The sequence below is a fragment of the Gouania willdenowi genome, chromosome 10 (genome assembly GCF_900634775.1).
Source record: "Gouania willdenowi chromosome 10, fGouWil2.1, whole genome shotgun sequence".
NCBI classification, from domain to species: Eukaryota; Metazoa; Chordata; class Actinopteri; order Blenniiformes; family Gobiesocidae; genus Gouania; species Gouania willdenowi.
The window spans coordinates 38,302,320-38,324,108 of NC_041053.1; the positions used below are offsets into that span (position 1 = coordinate 38,302,320).

At 35.7% G+C, this 21,789-nt stretch overlaps 1 protein-coding gene across 4 annotated transcripts; it reads right to left on the reverse strand.

Annotated features, from left to right (window-relative positions):
- Positions 1-1,321: 1,321 nt before the first annotated feature.
- On the reverse strand, positions 1,322-21,354 carry tlx2 (T cell leukemia homeobox 2). 4 transcript variants are annotated; one of them, XM_028459610.1, is made up of 5 exons: positions 20,241-21,354; positions 12,088-12,294; positions 10,226-10,463; positions 2,100-2,280; positions 1,322-1,714 (listed from the first exon to the last, which is right to left on the reverse strand). In XM_028459610.1, exons 1-5 carry the CDS (start codon positions 20,755-20,757, stop codon positions 1,703-1,705), a joined length of 1,155 nt encoding a protein of 384 aa, XP_028315411.1. In that variant the 5' UTR covers positions 20,758-21,354; the 3' UTR covers positions 1,322-1,702. The 4 variants fall into 4 exon arrangements, with proteins under 4 accessions (XP_028315411.1, XP_028315410.1, XP_028315409.1 ...); XM_028459609.1 differs by lacking the exon at positions 1,322-1,714 and having other exon boundaries at positions 2,064-2,280; positions 20,241-21,030; positions 21,124-21,354; XM_028459608.1 differs by lacking the exon at positions 1,322-1,714 and having other exon boundaries at positions 2,064-2,280.
- Positions 21,355-21,789: the final 435 nt, after the last annotated feature.

Sequence of the window (21,789 nt, forward strand, 5' to 3'; positions counted from 1 at the left end):
CCTGGATTAGACCCCCACAAAGCTAGAAACGGCTCTGCTCTCACAGCTTTAGACGGATGTCTCCAGGACGGATGACATTATTAGCAGATGCAAATTAGATAGAAGATCATATATTATATTAATTATTTATTACAGCTGATTTAAGACATCGGTCAAAAGAGATGCTCTAGAAAGTTAACACAAGAGAAAGGTTATATTTTACGAAGTGGTTTATTTCAGACTAGGTAATTGAGGTTAATTGTGCTCATCGTAATCATAATTTAGTTGTAATTGAACATGGTTAATTGAAGACGTATTAGTAAAAGAAAAATGTAATTGACCCTAACCCTGTCCAGCAGGTCTCTCAGATCTATGGACACAGGTCAGATAGTGGAGCCCAGAGTTCACAGCAAACATGGTGACGCTGCTTTTAGTTGTTATGCTGCAAAGAAGTGGAACAAATTGCAGCAGAACTGAAGTCAGCATCACATGAGAACATTTTGAAATCCAAGTCAAAGGCACTCTTTTTCTCTACTGCGTATGACTGAGAGGGAGATTTTGATCATATTATTGGTGATTTAATGTTCTTATTGTGGATTCTAATGTTCTTATTGATTTTCAAACTGTTTCATGTTTTCTGTTGCACTTTTTATTCATGTAAAGCACACTGAAATGCCTTGTGTATGAAATGCGCTATACAAAATGAAGTTGCCTTGCCTCCATCTTGCAACATTTGGCTTTTATAACACAGATGTGTGAGTTTTCCAAACTCTAATGTCTGATATTTCTTGTTGTTTTTGTAAATCTAGTTATCTCATGTCCTATCTGCCTAAATCTTTAAACTTGTCCATTGTTCCACATTCAAGCACCACATGTTAACGTACTTCACAGTCAGTCTTTATAATAACATGGCTGTTTTTTATATGTGGAACCAGTTTACACCTCATCTCTGGTGCACTTGATTCACCGCTGCCTTGTGTTAGATACTTTTTTTTTTCCCAGCATGAGATAGCATCCGCTCTCTAACATTTATTTATTTATCAGGGGAATGGTTTTGCTGAGCACGCCTGCGTTGTTTCGGAAACACTAAGCATCGCATTCCCACAAGGGATCTGTAGTCATCACTTTTTATGGATGAAAAAGGTATTACTCTGTCATTCCACAGCAAATCCTCCGTATCTTACCTTTGGGTGGTTTGAAACTTTAATGTGTAATCATAGCCAGATCTCAAGAGGCCGTCTTTGAGAACCATAAAGTCCAGTTGGTGTGGTTTTCCTAATGGTGACAAACCATTAGGTGAAAGAAAAGAAAAATAAGGAGGCAAGAAAAGCAGAGAGCTTTGTCATCTTTTCAAAAAGTCACAATATCATTTAATATAAAACACCTTTAAATTCAACATATTCAGGAATCCAGGATCAGAACTTTGACCGATCCACTGAGTGCTGCCGATACGGGAGGAGATCCACCTTGACTGCAGCTGACTTCAATGGTACTTTCCCATGTGCACACATTAAAGGGGTTGAAACATGCATCTACTACATTGTACAAAGTCAAAAGCGGGAAAAAGAACAGGTCTCTTTATTTTTTGCCGTTATTGGCCGAGAGCCTCTGCCGTCTCGAGTCGAATCCAGAGGCAAAAGTGAGGCTTAGTCTTGATAGTTGGGCATGAACTGATGTGTCCATTTGTTTCCTGGCACTTTAGGATAAAGTGCCTTCTTCTCTTTTAGACCGACAGCTGAAGGGAAAGCGGAAACTTGGTGTGAGGCATGGTAAAGACTCAACATCGATATTTAAGATAACAGTTGCAGACTTAGTCTAAGTGTGATAAACAACTCATACGGGGCTTTGTAGGTCCTGGTAAGTAACAGGCAGTAGCAGTCCCTGTCTATCAAACCATCAATGAGTGACGGAGCACAACGTCCATTGACCTTTGTGTTGTATCTACGACATCCCAGAAATGGTGCAGAGACAAACTGGAAGGAATTCCTTTCTTTAGTCCATTCACACGACGAAAGACATCTCACCCCCTTCAGCTTTGTCCCCTCCCCCCTCTGTCTTCTAGACACACATTCATCTGCACACGCTCACACTACAGATGCCACGGAGGTGACGGAGGTCACCTTATTTTCATCGGCCCAGGGCTGCAGATTCTGCAGGGCGTAGAGGGAGGAGTTGTGCAGGCAGAGCGGGTCGGGCTGCAGCGGTTGGCTCAGCGTCTTCTGGAAGGCTTCCTGCTGGAGCTGCAGCATCAGACGGTTGGCCTGCTGCCGCTCTGCTTCTCTCTCCTCGGCGGTCTGTCTCCTGGGGTGGAAGGAGGAGGACGACAAAGAGCAAAAGTTCTAAGACCAATATAACTTTTAGTTTCTCGCTAGAGCACAAGGTGGATTCAGTCAAAGTGCAGCAAAGACAACGGCTTTGTTGTCATTTTCATACTAATGAAATACTCATACTGAGTCTGACGTTAAAATGTATGTAGTGCGTTCACATAAGATAGTATGAAAAGATTAAGTACACGATAAATACCCAGATGTATACTATATCGTAGTGTTTTTCAACCTTGAGGTTGGGACCCCATGTGGGGTCGCCTGAAATGTCTATTAATTGGTTTGAAAAAAAACAAAAACAAAAAAAAAAAAAACAGGTAAACATTTTTTTTATTATTATTTCTCAAATCCACATCACACACAATAAATATCCCATAACTGTATCGTATACTTAAACGTTCTCAAATGTAAATCTAGTTCAATAAAATGTAGTATAAAAATTTGCCTCTTTGCCCCTTTGTGCACTAATCCTGGCTAATCTGTATTTGTAAAACACTTTAATAAACACGATGACAACTACTTCTAGAAAAAGAAAATGTCTCTGGGGTCGCAGGACAGTTGTGATAATCATAATGGGGTCATGACCCGAACCTCTGCTATATAGGGACATTTTTAAGTATGCACGGTGGACACACTAGTCATTCATACTCAACCGTCCCATGATACAGTACATTACGAGCTGTACTTAAAATGGTCCTGGGAGCGGCTTCAAGCTGAAAATCAAACATTCTCTTTTCAAAATAAAAGCATCTCTTCTTGACTTCCATTAGTTTTTTCACGCTTTTGTAAATCGGGCTCTTATTTTGAAGTTAACCAGAAGTTTAGTCAGTAGCACAATGGCTGGTATCGGAATTATCTCAGAAATGTCAACATAAAATGTGTTTTCGTCAGTTTTATGAATCAAATAACCATATTTTGCTTGTTCACTTTCTCACTTAAAATGTTTTCAGAACTTTCAAAGTAAAGGCGGAGAATCAACAGAGATATTTAGCCTCAGTGTGATTCGGGTTTTTGTCGTTGTAGGTTCCTAATGCTTCTTGGGAAACTTTGAAGTATACTTCAGTGGGAAAGCTCATAATGCTAATCATACTAATAGTATATAGTAGACAGTATATACTCATTGAGTTTGTAGTCTATAGTAAGCAGTGTGACATTTCAAACACAGCCTCTGTGTTTTTGGTCCTACATGTTGATAAATGTCTGGTTACTGTTTAATTACTGCCAATAAACACGAAGAGTGTTTTGTTAAATGACATTTTGGGGATAGTTTGATGTTACACTTACACCAGCTGTCAAAGAGCTGAATGACACAATAAGAAATATGAGTACGAGTGTTTAAAAAAAAGCAGTTGAACCGAGAAATCCTTGTATAATCTTCCCACTGTGTTTACTTGACACCTGTGCCAGTTTCTACGGCTTGAGGCCAGACGACAGACGATAGAGGATGAGTGACAGGTGCTGGTGAGAGAATGTGACTAACGAACCAAAGGGGAGGAGACAGGGTTCACTTCCTGCCTTAAGGTAGAGAATGACATCTGTTTTCTTTTCCTTTCACGGAGCAACATAAGTTGACATGAAACACGTCACTGAGCCGGAGGCGGGTGATGATGATGATGATAATAACATTTGTGGGGTTAAAAGGTGGCACAGAAATGTTTTTAATGAGACGCAAACAAAATAATATTTTGTAAAAGCCTCGGGAAGAAAAGCCCTTCCTTCCAATGAGTTTGTGTTGAAATGTAATCGAGCTACACAAATGTCTAATAAAGTTGTACTTCGGCCTCTAATCAAACTATAATGAAAAGCAAGAAAAGGCGACGTTATTTGTACAGCACGATTTAAAAACAAGACATTAAAATGCAGAAAAATATTTTTATGGCAAAGAACTTTCTTAAATTAAGATCATAATCATAGGCGGAGTTTGAGATTTCTGGTGGGGGGGAAGAAAAAATACAATTACTGTAAATATATAGACCATCTCAAGATTTGCACCAACCACAATGTGCGTAACATATACAATAATGCAAAAATGATTACTAACATAATTTGCATCAATGCATCGGTTAATGTTGTAAATTCATGATAAAAATCAGGTCGCGGCCACTTTCTGCTTCATTGGAATTGTGCAAAAGAAGAACCAACCTAAAGTCTCAAAAGTTTGGGACCATTTCACTAAAAACTAGGCAAGACCTGTATTCGCGAGGTGAAAATGTAATTGGCAATTGAAAATTGCCAAATAGAATTGTTCATGTGAAAGACATCTTATTGTGTGTATTTTATTGTTGAGTAATGCCCCTTTAAGTTGGTCTTTTTACTAATTAAATTGAAAGTATTAATACAGGAAAAACAGAAGACTGACCTTGACCTTAAATATGACCTTGACTGAAGGTCAAAGTCACACATTGAAAGGAAATGTTGTTCAATGGTACCAGTCTGAGCACTGGATCTAGATTTGTGGCCAAGTTATAGGGAAAAAAGTCTTTTTTTTGTGATGGCATGAACTTTGACCCCTACCGATATTTTTACTGGTAGGTCGTACAGCTTTGGTCTAATTAAATAAAATACTCCACTTGAGATATGCTTTTTATAAATGTAAGCATCAGACTTGTAAAATATGTTTGTTTTTGGCACTTGACACAACCTTGAGCCAGACATTTTGGCTTCAAAATGGTCGACTGCACATCCTCGACATGTCCTCTATGAGAGGACATGTGTGTCATTAGTGCTGCATTAATAGCCTAGGAGGAGTTCCACGACAAAGGAGTTGAGAAAGAAAAAGTAATAAGAACTCCTACGATAACAATGTTTTTGGTCATTTTCAATCTGTGAAATTTAACTAACAGTAATATGTTTTAATCAATTTATATTGTTATTATTTATAGAAATTATATTAAGAATTGTATTTTTTTTAATGAATTTCGGAAAACTGTAATGAAAACCTTTGACCACTGGGGGGGCAATGCTCCCCTTGCCCCCGCAAATGTAATATTTCTTTACATCTGTGTCTTTTTTTTCCACGTATATTTAAAAAACAGATGAGTTGTTGTTTGAGACAACATATTAAAAACCATTATGGCATGTTTTCCATCACTAATTTTTTTTATAAATATATTCATTTTGCACGGATAATGTTTATTAATGGGATTCATCCAGTGGGACATCACATTAAAAGTAGCCGTAACATGTTATTTCCATGGAGAGAGGTATTATTTTACCTAAAATTAGGTTGGGGCGGGAGGGGTTAGGGGATTTAGTATGGGGCGATATTGGCAAAAAAAAATAAAAAAGCTAAAATCACCATATAGGTATGGTAATTTAAAATAAATAAACGAATTGAAGAAATAAAATTCACAGTAGTCTGTTTAATTATTCGATTCTATTGTTGGATATTAACCAACAGTATATGTACAGTATAGCCTCTAAAAGTGCTGTAGGAGTAAATATATGTGAAAAATATAATATTTAGTATGATTTGAGTAGGGTTCAGTTCTTACAATAAATGCCAAAATGAAAGGGTTGGTATAATATGCTATAAAGTAAGACGATGACGTAGTCTTCTTTGAAATGAAAAGAAAAAGACGACCAACATGGATGAGACGCAGCAGCAGCAGCAGCTCAAAAGCACTCTTTCATGCACGCCAACCTCCATCCATTAGCCACACATTATTGTTAACAGCATTATTATAATCTCATTCCCCGGCTGTTGATTCGATCACGCTCTTGTTACTAGCGTGGTCGTCACGCAAAGACATCCCTCACGCTCATCCATCCCATCAGCCGCACACCACAGGGAAACCACGTAAATGATAAATCTCAGCAAAATCAGAAACAAACAGTTTAAAAAAACTCCCTCATAGTGTGTGAAGAGGACAGGTAAAAAAAAAAAACCCAAACTCTTATTGATAAAATGAAAAAAATGACACTCATGTGGAAATACAAGATAATGACATATTTTATACCAAATATTACATTACAATTAGGGGTTCGGTTTTCAAGTTATGGTAACAATATCATTTATTTAATAAGGGGTTGGGATTTTGTCCATTCACAATATGTTGGGATTTTGTCATTCATGGACTTTCTTCTGGTTAATTTTTTTAACTGTTTCTTGGTCTAGTGCGCACGTGTCAAACTCAAGGGCTGGGAGCCAAATTCGGCCCTTGAGAGAATCCATTTTGGCCCGCACGAGAAAATGAAAAAAGTCAGAAAAACCATGAATCATTGTGTAAATTACCAACTAATTAATTACTACTTATTCATTGAAGCGTACACCGTATAATTGTGATAATTCAAAGTGGACATGGTCCCCTCTGTAATGATCGTTGAGATCACTACGTGTGACCAGTACAAGATGAAACCTTGTCTGTAGTGATAGCATTTCAGGATAGCATGGAGGTTGGCCACAAGATGTTTCATATTAATATTAACATAACCACTAGGAACGAGTGTATCACAGTGTATCATGTTGATGTTGGAGCTGGCGGTTCCTGGTCGATGGTTAGCGGCTCAACTAATCTGGAACAATCATATAGTCCATCTTTTTATCCTATTCTGTTTGCCCTTCTGTTCTGTTCGGAGTTTTTTCTTTCCATTGTCACTAAATGCTTGTTCATGTTGATCTTGTTGGGTTCTTTATCAATAAAGTTGAGTTAATTCATTGTAGATATCTCTAAAATAATTCACAAATTCAATGGAACTCCACAATATTAGCAGGGCACACATTTCCCCCAATGCTTATATCATTTTTTTTTATCTCAAATTGTTAAAAAAAAACTCTCAATCTTTCCAAAATGAAGCAATTTTCTTTAAATTATCCACAAAATTTCCCCAAATTACATAAAATTTTGGCCACAAAATCTAAAGAAAATTCCAGTGAAGATCCTGCAGGGACTGATATCTGTCACTTATTGCTTTAATAGTATCAATACCATACATATTTTATATTTTTTTCATATGTGAAAAGGCAAACTACAGCACAATAATGTTCAAATTCCTAATTTACTGTATACCTTAAATCTGTGACCAATTTAAGATAAACTGCTCCATATTATTATTGTTATTACTATTATTGATATATTATTATTATTTGTGGTTTTAAACCCGAATAAAAGGAGATATGTTTGTGAATTCTTCAAGGCTTTAACTGTTTTCTTGAAAACAAGCCTTTGTCTTTCAGCTGTAGAATCATTTAAACCTTTAAACCCTTAAGGCGTAATGGCTTTAGCTAATTTAGCTGTTGGAAAAATCCATATCCTGGCCCTTTAACTCAAGGCAGGGAATCATAATTAAATTTTCTACTCGTTTACCTCCAAATGACTATAAACAACAGTTTGAATGAAGTGAAGGAGTGCGTGTGTGTGTGTGTGCGTGTGTGTGTGTTTCCTCCTGTGGCTGTTGCAGTATTGCTTGGGACAGCAGGTTTTTTTAAAAGGCCTTTCAGGGGCTCTGCAGTGAAAGTGCTTGGTCAAGTGAATGGCCTGGACTGGCAGCAAAGCTAAGCACAAAATTTGTGATGTGTTGTACTACTACTCTATAAATGCTTCAGCTGTGGGCCGTTTCACGTGTGTGTTTGAGCTAAAACACGGCTAAGCGTTTTCCATGTTAGTGTGAAGCAGAGACACATTGAACGCAGTGTGTGCCACAGGAGACAAGTGAGTGACTATTATCTATAATCCTTGGGGTCAATTTGACCCAATCAAATATTAATCATTCAAAAAACAATAGTTTATTTATTTTTTATTTTTTTTCTTGCATATTTCATGACTTTTCCTAATTTGATGGGAACAAAAGACCTTTTGATTGTTTGTAAACATTGTGACGTATTTTGTTGGGCGGGGCTTAGCCTGGAGGCCAACCACCATAGACATATATAAACACTAGATGACTTACCCACACTGTTAGACAATGGGGAGCGGCGTAGCAATGTGTCGGCCATCTTACCTCAGACAGCTGTCCCTGCTCATTACATCGATGTTAATGGTGCATGTATTATTTAAATAACCATAACTTGCTCAATTTTAAACCAATTTTCAAATGGCAAGTGACAATTTTAACAAGTACAAGCATCCTATGTCATACCTATGTATAATAAGGGTAGTAATAAAGCAAACCGTTTGTAAATCCGTCAATATTTCATTGAGTTAAGGGTATTTTTGTTTAAGCTGATCACTCACCTTCTAACAGCTACCGTAGAGCGCGTCAGAATGTCAGTTGTCTGAGGTAAGATGGCCGCCGTTGAGCAACGCTGGCAAATCCCGCTTGCGTCATCTAGTGTTTATATATATATATATATATATATATATCTATGCTTTAGCCAGCTGTGTTTAATGTTTTTGCCTCCAGCCACGTCATTAAGCTGTCTATTGATTAAGAATAAAATTATCATGATGATATTTTTTTTCAATGTGCTGAACACATATTGCACGCATTGGTGTTCCTCTGGGGTCTATTTGACCCCAAGCTGTTTTAGCTGTGTAAAATGTGTGACAAACATGTAAAACCCCTCACACACACCAACCCCCCCCCCAAAAAAACTAACAAAAAACAAACAATTTAAATATGCCACTGCCGGCACCAAGCCCGGAAAAACAAAACTTTATAGTGAATAACCCCAAATATGTTACAAAAAGAGATAAAAATAAGTAAAGAAATATGTCTATGACAGGAAGGTGGGGGGGGGGGGGTCACCCACATCAATCAATTCTGTGAGAGTCATGAATGTGAACCCCAAATTAGAAAAGGTTTGAATGCCATATTTTCAAGATGCACGAACTCTTAAAGTGAAAGTTTGACCTGATGGTGGTGCTGTAAGAAAGGTCAAAGGTCATATCATCACCACAACCAATTTATAAAATAGAGAAATCACACATATTACTGTATAAACTGGCCTTCTAACTGGCTTTACTGGTTATACTGCATTACCATTGCTATTGCTAGGCTAATGCCATGTTATTGCTACGTCAATGCTATTGCTAGGTCAATGCTAATGCTAAGTTAATGCTATTGTTAGGCTAATGCTGTTAGGCGAATGCTAATACCATGTTAATGCTAAGTTAATGCTATTGTTAGGCTAATGCTAATGTTAGGCTAATGCTAATACTATGTTAATGCTAATGCTATGTTAATGTTATTGCTAGGCAAATGTTAATGCTAGGTTATTGCTAATTGTAAGCTAATGCTATTGCTAGTTTATTGCTAATTTTAGGCTAATGCTATTGCGAGGTTAATACTAGCTTATTTGTAATGCTAGCTTATTGTTAATGCTAGGTTAAGGCTATTGCTAGGCTAATGCTAATGTTATGTTAATGTTATTGCTAGGATAATGCTAATGCTATTGCTCGTTTAATGCTAATGCTAAAACATTTTAAATGCATTATCCCAGTTGTTTTTCCACCAATTTGTACCAAATTCTCTCAGACCAAACCCTAATCCCCAACATTAGGATACGCGACCTTGGGTTACTGACCTCGGCCACTTCTTCGAACCCTGCGGCGTGGCTTGCGGCTATAAATGTTTACATTAATCATGTCATTACTCATATTATTATTCATTTGGTAATGCATAAGGTTCATTCTCTTGTGCTCATTAATGTTGTCAATACATTTGAGAAGATTTGGATGAAAACTGTACAAGACAAATTATTTCTAATTTTAAAGTTTGTCCTGATGGTGGCGCTAGAGAACAGGTCAAGGTTTCATTATCAAGGGCTTATTTATGTATTCAACAAATAAAAGTGTCTGACACAAAATCTTGGCCAATCATTTTCTGAAAATCATTTTTCTGGAGGCCCTGGGGTCAGATTGACCCCAAGGTTAAAATGCGTTGGTAATTATTGAGGATAATAGGAGGGTTACCTGAGGATGATAAAAAGTAAAGCATGGCATGGCTACCCCCCTTCCCTAGCTGTTAACATGCCTTCTTACCGCCATTTTGTCCGTCTGTTCTGGAACCAGGTCTTGACTTGTGCATCTGTCATCTTCAAGGCCTTCGCCAACGTGGCCCGTTCTGCCGACGCCAGGTACTTCTGTCTGTGGAAACGTTTCTCCAGCTCACAGATCTGCACCCGGCTGAAGGAGGTGCGAGGCTTTTTCCTCTTGGGGGGCGTCCGGTTCTGGTAAGGGTGGCCGATCCGGCGGGTCACAGAGAAGGGCGAGAGGGCAGCTGGAGAAAGAAACAAAAATACAACACGTTTATTGCTTCTTAAGAGCTGCGTTTTAGTCTATTTCATAGAATAGAATAGAACAGAATAGAATAGAACAGAATAGAATAGAACAGAATAGAATGATTTTATTGTCATTATACACAAGGTACAAGAAAATTAAGAGACAATCTAAGATAAGATATCTAAGATAGATAAGTGTATTTACAAGGGGGAGTCACTAAGATGATAAATAAACAAATAAATAAACAGTGAGAACAACGAGGCTGAATATGTTGCACAAAATTACAAATTGATCTGAAATTGATTGAACACCTCTTATGTGTTCAGTATTGCACTGGGATGTGCAGAGTTTAGATTTTTCTTGGTTGACAAACACAGATTTGAATTTTTTTCTTTGGAATAAAAAAACTTTATAAAAATAAAAACAAAAAACAAAAAGCACAGGTTTAAAAGAAGAGAACTTTTAAAGACATTTTGGTTGAAAAACAAACGGCTAAATGACATTTGTTTGTGCAATAAAAAATATTCGTATACAAAAATGGATATGAATAAAATTTTGGTGGCCTTTTTGTTTTTTAAATAAATAAAGAAAATGTGATTTAACACTATCGAAAGAATTAAAGTGGAAAATAGTGCGAAAAGTAGTTTCCAAACAATTATCTAAATTACAGGGTTTTTCTAATTTGAAAATTAAAAAAACAATATATATATATATATATTCGATTTCAAAAGTCAAATTTAACCCCCCCCCCCAAAAAAAAACAAAAACTACAAATACAACAACAATACAGTACATTAATTAATAACCACATTGTAAATTTTAGATGCAATTTTCACTTTTTTAGAACTAACAAGCTTGTTGGTTGCCAATACAAGAATATCAAAGGAAATTGACATCAAAAACAATATCAAAACTTAACTAATGTATTTTTTTGTTTGATTTAAATTGATTCTATCAGTTTTTTTCTTCTTATAAATAAAGATATTGCAATCAATAATTTCCACAGTTACAGTTTTTGAAAAACAAGCCAAAACGTGTTCAGTGGTGCAATAATTTCCCACAGTCATAATAACAGAGTTATCAACAAAATGGTCTGTTGGTAAACTTTTCATTAGTTTCATCACTCGCGTGTTGGCCTATTTGTTAAAAAACAAATTAAAGAAATCTTAAATATTAATTAAACATTATAATTCTCATTAATAACAGTTCAAAGTGCAATAAAACAGACAACAGAAGCCAACACACAGAAAAGCCGTGCAATGAAGATAAAATAAACTATACAATAATAGAGGATATAACTAGAAAATACAAATGGAAAAAAAAAAAAAACACAAAAAGTATAAAGAATACAGATATATACATATTTATAGACAGTACAAGGAGAGATGTTTTATTGTGCATAAATAAAGTTTTTTGATTAAAAACGGGGAAATATTCTGATGTTTGTAACTAGGTTGAAATAAATTCAAGGAAAATGTAAGATTTGACTTATATTTTCTGCAGCTTTTACTATGACTGTAAATCTTGTTCCATCTGAAGCAGATTGATGGCCTTTTTAGCTGTTAAAACATTTTATTTTTGGGGGAGGGGGGCTGGGGGCGGGGGTCGGCGTGGTGACTCACCTGGACAAGCCCCCTTTGGAAAAGCATAGTCTGCTAGAAGCCCATTGGCATCTCGCAGGTGAGCGAGCTCAGGGTAATAGCATTTAGCTAATGTCTCCACCGTGCTCCAGACAGGGACCCTGCCGATGTCTCCCTTTGGGAGAGGACAGAGGGACCCGACGCCCCCCGGCCCCCCCTCTGCGGCTCGGCTCTCCTCTGCCTGCTCCCCTAAAGGAAAGGGAGACACAATGAGGTCCCACATCTGGAGCACAGCAGCAACATCTGCCGCCCAACGCACAGCAGCAGGAAATCACATGAAGGAAGGCCAATAAACTATGAAGTGAATCTACGTTAATGTCATTTACTGCTCGTGCTGTAACTCACTCACATATAATATCATCCATTCACAAACATTGGTGCCACACAGAGGATCTGCACAGATCCATCAGCATCAGGATTCATAAACTGTAGGATTTAAAGCTCTGGGAGGAGATCTACCACATCAGCAGAGTCACATTAGACCAGGGATGGACAACTCTATCACAGCAGGGGCCACAAACATGTGATTGTGTCAGATCTGAGGGTCTCATGATCAATATTTATGTCAGAGTTTAGAATAATGACCAATCAGAGCATAAATACAGAGGGAAAATGGTTTTGTTTGGTCAGTTTTTAGTCATTTTGTGTGTTTTTCTTATTTTTGTGTATATTTCTGTCATTTTTTGCATTTTTGTTTTGTATTTTTGTTGCTGTTTTGTATATTTTCCTGCTCATTTGTCGATAGTTTGTGTGTCTTTGGAGCTTTTCTATAATATGGTGTTGTTTTTGTGTGTTTTTGGACTCATTTTGTTTGTTTAAGTGGATGTTGTGTCTGTTTTTGTTGTCATTTTGTGCATTTTTTGTGTGTTTTTGTGTACTTGATGTATTGTTGTACTTTGTGTATTTTGCTGGGATTCAAATTCCTTCCAACTTCTTGAATTACAATTTTTAGAGATTTGTTTTGGGGGCCGCAACGAAAAAATGAGGCTGAGGGCCACATGCTCATTGCCAAAAGTGGTCCTATAGAGCATCAAATTTTGTTCCACCTGGAGAAAGTAAGAACAACAAAGAAAACAATAATACATGTGCAAAATACCAAATTATTAAGTTTTACATTTCAACCACTCTAAATTAACAAATTTGATGAAACTTCACAATATTTACTATATATCACACAACAAGGGTCATATTTTATCGCAAATTGACTCAGGAATTGTTCATGCGAGGACATTCTTTTGCAGTAAATTTCTATTTCTTCATTTATTTTGTTTGTAAAAAAGTATTTTGGTATATGTTTACTGTAAATTTGTGTTTTTTGAATCATTCATAAGACTTTGAATGAGGTGAAATTATGAGTTTATAATATAATAATATTAATATAATGAGAATTTAATTAATTAACAAAAAAAAAAGATTTATGGATAGGGGGTGGGATTAGAATAATGACCAATCCGAGCATTAATACAGAAAAGAACATTTTAATATATTTTGTGTATTTTTGGACCCTTTTTTTAGTCATTTTGTGTATTATTGTTATTATTGTTTAATTTTCTGTCATTTCGTGTGTTTTTTGTGTCATGTTGTACAGTTCTTTTGGGGGGCTGCACAAAAATTAGACCGAGGGCTGCATGTGTCATTTTGTACATTTTTACATCATCTTAGTATAATTTTGTTATCATCTAGTATGTTTTTAAGGTGTTTTTGTGTGTTTTTGTCGTCATTATATGTATTTGTGTTGAGGTTTTGTGTGTTTTTTTAAAGACCTTTTTGTGTATTATTGTTATTTTTGTTCCATTTTCTGTAATTTTCTGTTTGGGTTTTGTGCAGTCCTTTTGGGGGGCCACACAAAATTAGACCTGGGGCCACAATTCATCAAACAATCTAAAGCATTTCTTGTAAAAAAAAAAAAAAAAAAACAAAAAAAAAAAAATTGTGAAAAGTGCAGATAAAACCATCGTATATTGCTTGGTTTTGGGTGTAAATGTATAATAAATCATGAATCCTCTTTCTTGTGTTAAAACACTATCTATGAGCCTCACTTTCACATAAACTGGGTATTAATAACAACTTATCTTCTGCATTATGAAATATCTATGAATCCTGTCTATTTTGTCAGCTGTGGGTAAAAAAAAAAATGATAAATGTGTCATTTGTGTGTTTTTGTCATTATTATATGCATTTGTGCTGCAGTTTTGTGCATTTCTTAGAGTCATTTTATACATTTATATTATTATTATCATTTATTTATTTATTTTTGTTTGATTTTCTGTCATTTTGTCTGTGTTTTTTGTGCCATTTTGTGCAGTTGTTTCAGGGGCCGCACAAAATTAGACCTATAGTATAGTATATTTTCCCCATCATCTTAGTATATTTTGTGTATTTCTGTTGTGGTATAGTTTTTGTGTCAATTTGTGTGCTTTTGTCATCATTGTAGTATTTGTGCATTTAGTGCAGTCCTTTAAAAAAAAAACAAACAAACATGAAATGTTCAGATAAAACCATTGTATATTGGTTGGTTTTGGGTGTAAATGCATAATAAATCATGCTTAAATTAATCCTCTTTCTTGTGAGCCTCACTTTCACATATACTGGGTATTAATAACAACTTATCTTCTGCATCATGAAATATCTATGAATCCTGTCTATTTTGTCAGCCCTGGGTAAACAGGAGATCAATAAATGTAATGAGATCGTGAGCCAATGGATCCACTCTTTAACAGCCACATTATGAAGCTGAATGGAAGCCATAGAGGAAAGAAAGAGCATCTTCCTCCTCCTCCTCTTCCTCTTCCTCTCCTCCCTGTCACTCACTCCTTCAATTCCTCCCATCTTGCTTGCATCACTCTGCTCTTCCTTCTGTCTTACAGGTTGTTTATTTGTCCTTGTTTTGTCAGAAATGCTCACCAGGAGCCAAAATGAATATGAAAACATGTGCACAGTTATATGGCGTCCCCCTCCCCTTGGGCTCGTCTGCATCTCTTCTGAATTCCAGCGACTTGGAAATTCATTTGCGGCACAGATGATGACAATTTGGATGTAAAATGGAACATGAAGCTATTACGTGCTCTGCAGTCGTTTCCAGGGAGCTTCCATGGAGGGTCCCCTGGTAGTGCTGAACGAGCGGCGTGCACATAGCAAATGATTTGTAGAGTGACGATGAATGGCTGCACTGCGTTTGTTACAGTAGGTCACATAAAGTTAACATCACTCGGGTGTAAATTACAGCACAGATTTAGTGTGGGATATGAAAATGTGCCACTCCTTATTGCCTTTTGTGCTGCAGGATTTATTGTGACCGCGCGCTCTTTCCTTTTTTCTCCCGTCTCGTTATTGTTTTTAATTTTGTGTTGTAATATTCATGTAACATCATTATCAAGTATCACCTCATGTGTTGCTCTGATGCTCAATAATAATAAAAAAACATAATTGTACCTCTCTAATTCACCTTTTGGGACTGATATAAGGGGTCTGTGCTATTCAATCGTGAGTTTTATAATGATAAAATGATCCTGATAGGACAATAACGCTCCTATGGATGCACACAGAGGATGTGGCACGTGTGTGACCTTTAAATCTTGAGTTATGTTGACCTAAATATGCAACGCAAGGGTTATTGTGCACATTTTTTGTAGGAGATGAATAGTGGAGAAAATGAGATTGCCACAAACAGAGAAAGTGAACACTGTATCAAAAACTGGAGGATAAGTTTTGTGTTTATTTCATATTTTTTTTATTAACTTTTGTGCCATTTTTGTCCAATGTTTGTTCTATATTTTTCTCAATTTCAAAAAATAAAAATAACAAAGTTTAATATATATGTATATAATGTTTCCAGGGAGTGAACCTTCAAATCAATGCTGTATATGCATGCTGCTAAAAAAAAACAAAAAAAAAAAACACATCAGAATTAAGTAAATCGTGTCAGTTTGTGAATAAATCAGCAAAGATTCACTTGCACTTAAAATGTAAAATAGACAGAAACATATTGGCGAACTAAAGCATAAATAAATAAATAGAGGACTCCATTTAAAAAAATCAAAACATATTTTAAGAGAGAAAAAAACTGATTTCATTAGTTAGAAAATTATATCCATCATCCATTCATTTTTTGATCCACTTGTTCATGTTTTTTTGGTTTTTTTTCAGGGTCGTGAGGTAAGAAATTACATATTTTAAAAATGACTAAATAAATAAAGGGCATCAATAAAATGATTAAGACGTATTTTAAAACACAAAAATATGATTTATGTTAGAGTTCCAAATTTACATGATTTAAAATAAATAAATAAATAAATAAATGAAGGACACCAATAGCATTATTAAAAAGTATTTTAAGAGAGAAAAAAGACATGGCTTTAAAACATTGTTTCATTCACTGGTTTTAAAAAGCAATGGTGAATGTGCTGAAAAAAAAAATGCACTTAAAATGTAAAAAAAAGCAGAAACTTATATATATTTTAGGTGAACTGAAACAAAAATAATAATAATAATAATAATAATAATAATAACAATAATAATAATAATAATAATAATAATAATAATAATAATAATAATAATAATAATAATAATAATAATAATAATAATGTGGTAGCAAAATGTCTTTAAAACTATTTGAGCTGTAAATAAACTTCTCAAATAAACCAAAAATCCACAAAGTATGACTTCTGTCGTGTATTCCTGTTTTATAAATGTAAAATAAAACTAAATGTGCAGTTGAGCAGAAGAATATCAAAAAAGAAGCAGCAAAAGCAGCCGTGGAGAATGTGTTTTCCTATAATAAAACCACTTATACTTAATAACACTTGTGTGTGACAGCGGCTGCCTTCCCCACTGCGGATATTACCTTTGGAGCAATCTAATAAATATATCCGTGAAGGTTTCTAAAGGGGATATTGAAATATAACATGAACATATATTGCTATTTATTACAGTGCGTGGGACAAAAGGCAGGGACGCTGTCTTCTGTCATATATGGTGATAGTGTATGGAGAGTTTGTGTTCAATGATGCTGAAGCTGATGTTGATGCTGATGCTGTTTTTGTGTCTGTTTCTGCTGCTATTGTTGCATTTAACGCCTGGACAGAGATTTACAGCGGAGACAGAAGGGCTTTAATTATGTTTTTTATTGCTGCTGGGTGGACTGTAGATCTGCACAGGCTGCATTATGGCTCTGCTTATTGTCAAAATGCCCAAACCATCGACATTATCCTCTGTCATTATTATGGAGGTGCTCTAATTATCAGGAGTAGAAGTGCACTCATGGAAGTAATAGTGGGAAGGAAAAAAAGGTCGTAATATTGTTAAATTAACGAGAACGTGAGCATTTTTGGGTTCATTCAGGCCTTTTGTGCATTTAGCAATTTAGGATTTTAAAATTTTTACACACTAGTAATCCTGAAAAATTCCATTTTTTGTTTATATATATTTTTTAATTACAATAAAAACAGTAGTTCAGCGTTCTCTGACATATTTACATCAATTTTTCATAGCAGGATCTCAACACAAGAGCCGTATATATTCTGTAATCGATTCATTTGTCAAGCTCTCTTAATTCACTATAATCTTGGATTGTTTCTGCTTTAATATAATGTAAAATATTATATAAAATAAAATAATCATTAACATTAAATCGATTTTTATATAACAACTCATCATTTTATATTTTTTAAAATAAAAAAAATATATATTTTTCTTTCCTTTTTAGTTATTCATTGTGATTTGTAAAGTTTTTTTTTTTTTTTTTAAATCAATGAATTGGTTTATTTTGGCGAATAATTATTTTATTAATTCACTGGCTGGAATAATTCATTCATTCATTGATTCATTAAATGATTATTGCGAATTGACCTTACAATTCTATAATAATAATAATAATAATAATATAAAGAAGGAAACCATTTGTCATTTAACTGCGATCATTTTTACCATTTTCTCTAATCCAATAAGATGACATATAGCTTAATTCATTGCATACACATGGGTTGCATGATGCATCCCATAATACAGTATATATAGCCCATCACATCAGTGGAAAATGCAGTTAAAGATGTAAAATCTGCCCAAACGAGCTGAACCGTGTTAGAAAACAGCTTTAAAACGTTTTCTCAGTGACTGCATCAGGATGGATTACAGTCACATGCTTTTATTAGAAACAGCGAGCTAAATGTAGACTGTCTGTCTGTGTGTGTGTGTGTGTGTGTGTGTGTGTGTGTGTGTGTGTGTGTGTGTGTGTGTGTGTGTGTGTGTGTGTGTGTGTGTGTGTGTGTGTGTGTGTGCGCGTGTAGCTGCTGATCTTTTCCTGATCAATAATGCGTAGAAACAAAATAAGCTGCAAAATAATTACAGCGACACGAAGCTGAACGAAATTAAACGAGAGGCCCTCAGTGACTATGAGTAAAATTGATAAGCCTATTTACACTGTATTTTTTGCAGATGACACATCCACCGGTAATTAATAATTAATCTCGCAGAAAAAAGGAGGGAATGGTGAATATTTAATGCGCAAAGGGGGCGGTACTTAATTAATTTCTATATACGCCTACACAAAAACTTATAAAGAATAAACAAATTTCCTTATCGAAAAATAATGATCATGTTTTTTTATTTGCAAACGTGACTAATATTTAAAGTAAAAATGAAATTCTTGCAAGTGCAAATAACTGTTTTTTTTTTAATTATTATTATTATTTAACACGTAATTGAATTTTAACATATATACTATGCGTATATATGTTAAAATTCAATTACAAATAAATAGATAAACAAATTTCCTTCTCGAAAAATTATGACCATGCATTTTATTTGCAAACATGACTTATAATTAAAGTTTTTTAAAAAAAAAAAAAAAAATAAGAATTTAGGCAAATGCAAATCATTCTTTTTTAAATGTAACACGTATTTTAAGGTGGAAAAAATATAGAGAATGTTAAAGATTTACAAACAACTGTAAACATCTACATTTTGATTGTGCGGCAACTTATAATATTAACAATAAAGTATTTATTCATTTATTATTTCATTATTTTATTTAAAAAGTGTTTTTCTAGGTAGAATAACATAACAACAGCAAATACAGAGATGAAAACAAAGGAATATAAATTGGAAAAAAAGAAAGAACATTACTATAAAAAAAAATAGAAAAAAGATTTTTTAAATTAAATTACATTTTTAGATACTTTTTTTAAAGGTTTTTCAGAAAATATTTTCCAACTAATAATGTATTCATTTGGTTGGTAAAACTAAACAAAACATTTATATAAAACGCAAATGTCACACTGTGAGAGGTCAAGATATTGAAAAAAAATTGTCAATTTTCTGCAGCAGTTGCAGGAGTGGTAAAAATAATAATAAATTAAAATACATAAATACTTGCATTTTTAATAATCACTTAATTGTATGAGAGGGAGGGACATTTTGTATCATGTTATTGTTGATTTATTGTATTTGCTGCTGATTTTAATGTTCCTATTGATTTTTAAACTGTTTAATGTTTTTAATCATATAAAACACATTGAATGGAATGCACTATACAAATACATTTCCCTTGCGTATAATAATAATAATAATAATAATAATAATAATAATAATAATAATAATAATAATAATAATAATAATAATAGGTTGTCATGTGTAATTAGTGTTGTGACTCATGCTATAATGAAAAAATAAATAAAAACCATTGACGCCCGTGAAAGGAAAAAAAAAAAAACCGGTAAACGTCGTTATCCGTCATCCGCTGTAAATAGAGAGTGATGGTCCAATTCTGATTCATCAGCACGTCCGTGTCAATTTGTGCCCTCGTGCATCACGCTGCCCTTCCACCGTAATAATAAAGCTAAGTCTGTGCGCGCGCTCTCTCACATTTATGATTTGTTATAGATTAGAACCCAGAGATGAAGTCATCAGCCATGGCTCAGGTTTCTGCGCCGCATTGATCTGTTTTTAACACAAATAAATAAATATATAAAAAATCCTCCCAGGATGTCTGGGTTTGAAAGCTCATGATTTCCAGAACAAACACGCACGGTTTTTGTGCACTTATGGTGTTGTGTAGTTGTGTTTTTTTTTTTTTTTTTTTACCTACAGGTGTCGTGTAGTTGTGTTTTGTATTTTTTATTTTTTATTTATTTTATTACCTGTTAGTCTGTCCTTGGCGAACCTCCTACTGCTCTCCATCCAGGGAAAGGTGAAGTTAGCAGCGCTGCCCATGCCCATGGGCACAGAGGCGATGCCGGGTCCGATCCCGGGCGGGTGCGCTGATGAAGGTGGAGGATGAGGAGCGGCGGCGGCGGCGGGAGGAGGCGGTGGGGGAGGCAGAGGTCTGTGCGCCGGTACCCGGATCACTCCGCCCGCGCCCCCTCCGGAGTTGACGTTAACGTTCATGTTCATATTCATGCTCACGTTCATGTTCATGTTGACGTTGTAGGAACCGGCCAGGCCCGCCGCCATGGAGCACGCCGGGTTGTACACGCTGTTGTAGCCGTTGCTGTAGACACTGGAGGCCAGCGCGTAATCCGGGTCCCCGGTCCGGTTGGGCAGCATGCAGCCGCTGGACTGGTCCGAGCTGTTGAGGATCTGATCGATCCCGAAGCTGATGGGCTCGTGCTGCTGCTGGTGCGTCTGGTTCACCTCCTCGATCCCCGTGTGCTCCATACTTTCTTCTTTCTTTCTTTTTTATTATCAATGCACGTAATCTATCGATGCACTTCTCAGGCCTTGGAAATCTTAAATTATGAAGTCAGATTTTTTTTTTTTTTTTTTTTTTTTTTTAGGCCTGTTGAAACCACGCGTGTCCAGAGATTTCCCAAAATATTCACATTATTTCTGTCCAACGGTGGGACCGGATGTTCCTTAAAATAAAAGCCAATCCGTCGGGCTGAGAAAAATAAGTGTTTCCATCTTTAACAGCAGCGCGTTTTCCACACACTGAACCAGAACAAAAAAAACAAAAAAACAAAACAAAAACAGTAAAAAAAATAATAATAACCACAAGCCAATCCCGAGTAGAGCCTTACTTACGAACACAGATCCGTGGCTCTGGGGTGAGACTTGATGCGCTTCTTTAATTTGCTATTCTGGAACAGGCGACGCATTAAATGGCGACATTGTAGCAGGTGGCTTCAAAACGAAGCCTGAGAAACACAAAAACACCAACAACAACAACAAAAAAAAGAAAAGAAAAAGAGCCAAAGACACGCAGCAGCTCGCAGGGTAAAGCAGAGCTGCTGCTGGAGGCTGGAGTGCGTTTCAGCAGGTGATCCAACCCTCTGCGTAAAAGCTGACATTCGGTCCTCCACTCTCTCTCCCTCCCCTCCCCCCCTCCCTTCCTCCCTACACCACAGGACAGTTGTTTTGCTGGGATGTCTTAAAGAGGCCGCAGCTTTTCTCCAGCTTCTGCTTGTTTGGAGCCTTTGGTGTCTTTTTTAAACTGGTACGGAAGCGGATTAGGGCCAATTTTGATGGAGAAAATAAAAAGTCCAAAAGTCAAAACGTCGAGAATAAACTCAACATACAATATTGTAATAAAAGTCGAAAGTTTGAAAGTCAAATCTACGGAAGCGGACTAGGGCTAATTTCTTGATTTTCGTCTTTTCGACTTTGATCTTGTCTTTTCGACTTTGATCTTGTCTTTTCGACTTTAATCTCGACATTTCAACTTTATTCTTGATTTGCCAAAAATAATTT

Bases quoted from the DNA above. Each gene is read 5' to 3' on its own strand.
- tlx2 (XM_028459609.1), bottom strand. From the start codon at position 20,757: ATGGAGCACACGGGGATCGAGGAGGTGAACCAGACGCACCAGCAGCAG. The intron at 12,295-20,240 runs GTAATAAAATAA...CCTTTCCTTTAG, and splicing joins CGCCAAGGACAGACTAACAG to GGGAGCAGGCAGAGGAGAGC. The intron at 2,281-10,225 runs GTAAGAAGGCAT...CTTCCACCCCAG, and splicing joins AACAGACGGACAAAATGGCG to GAGACAGACCGCCGAGGAGA.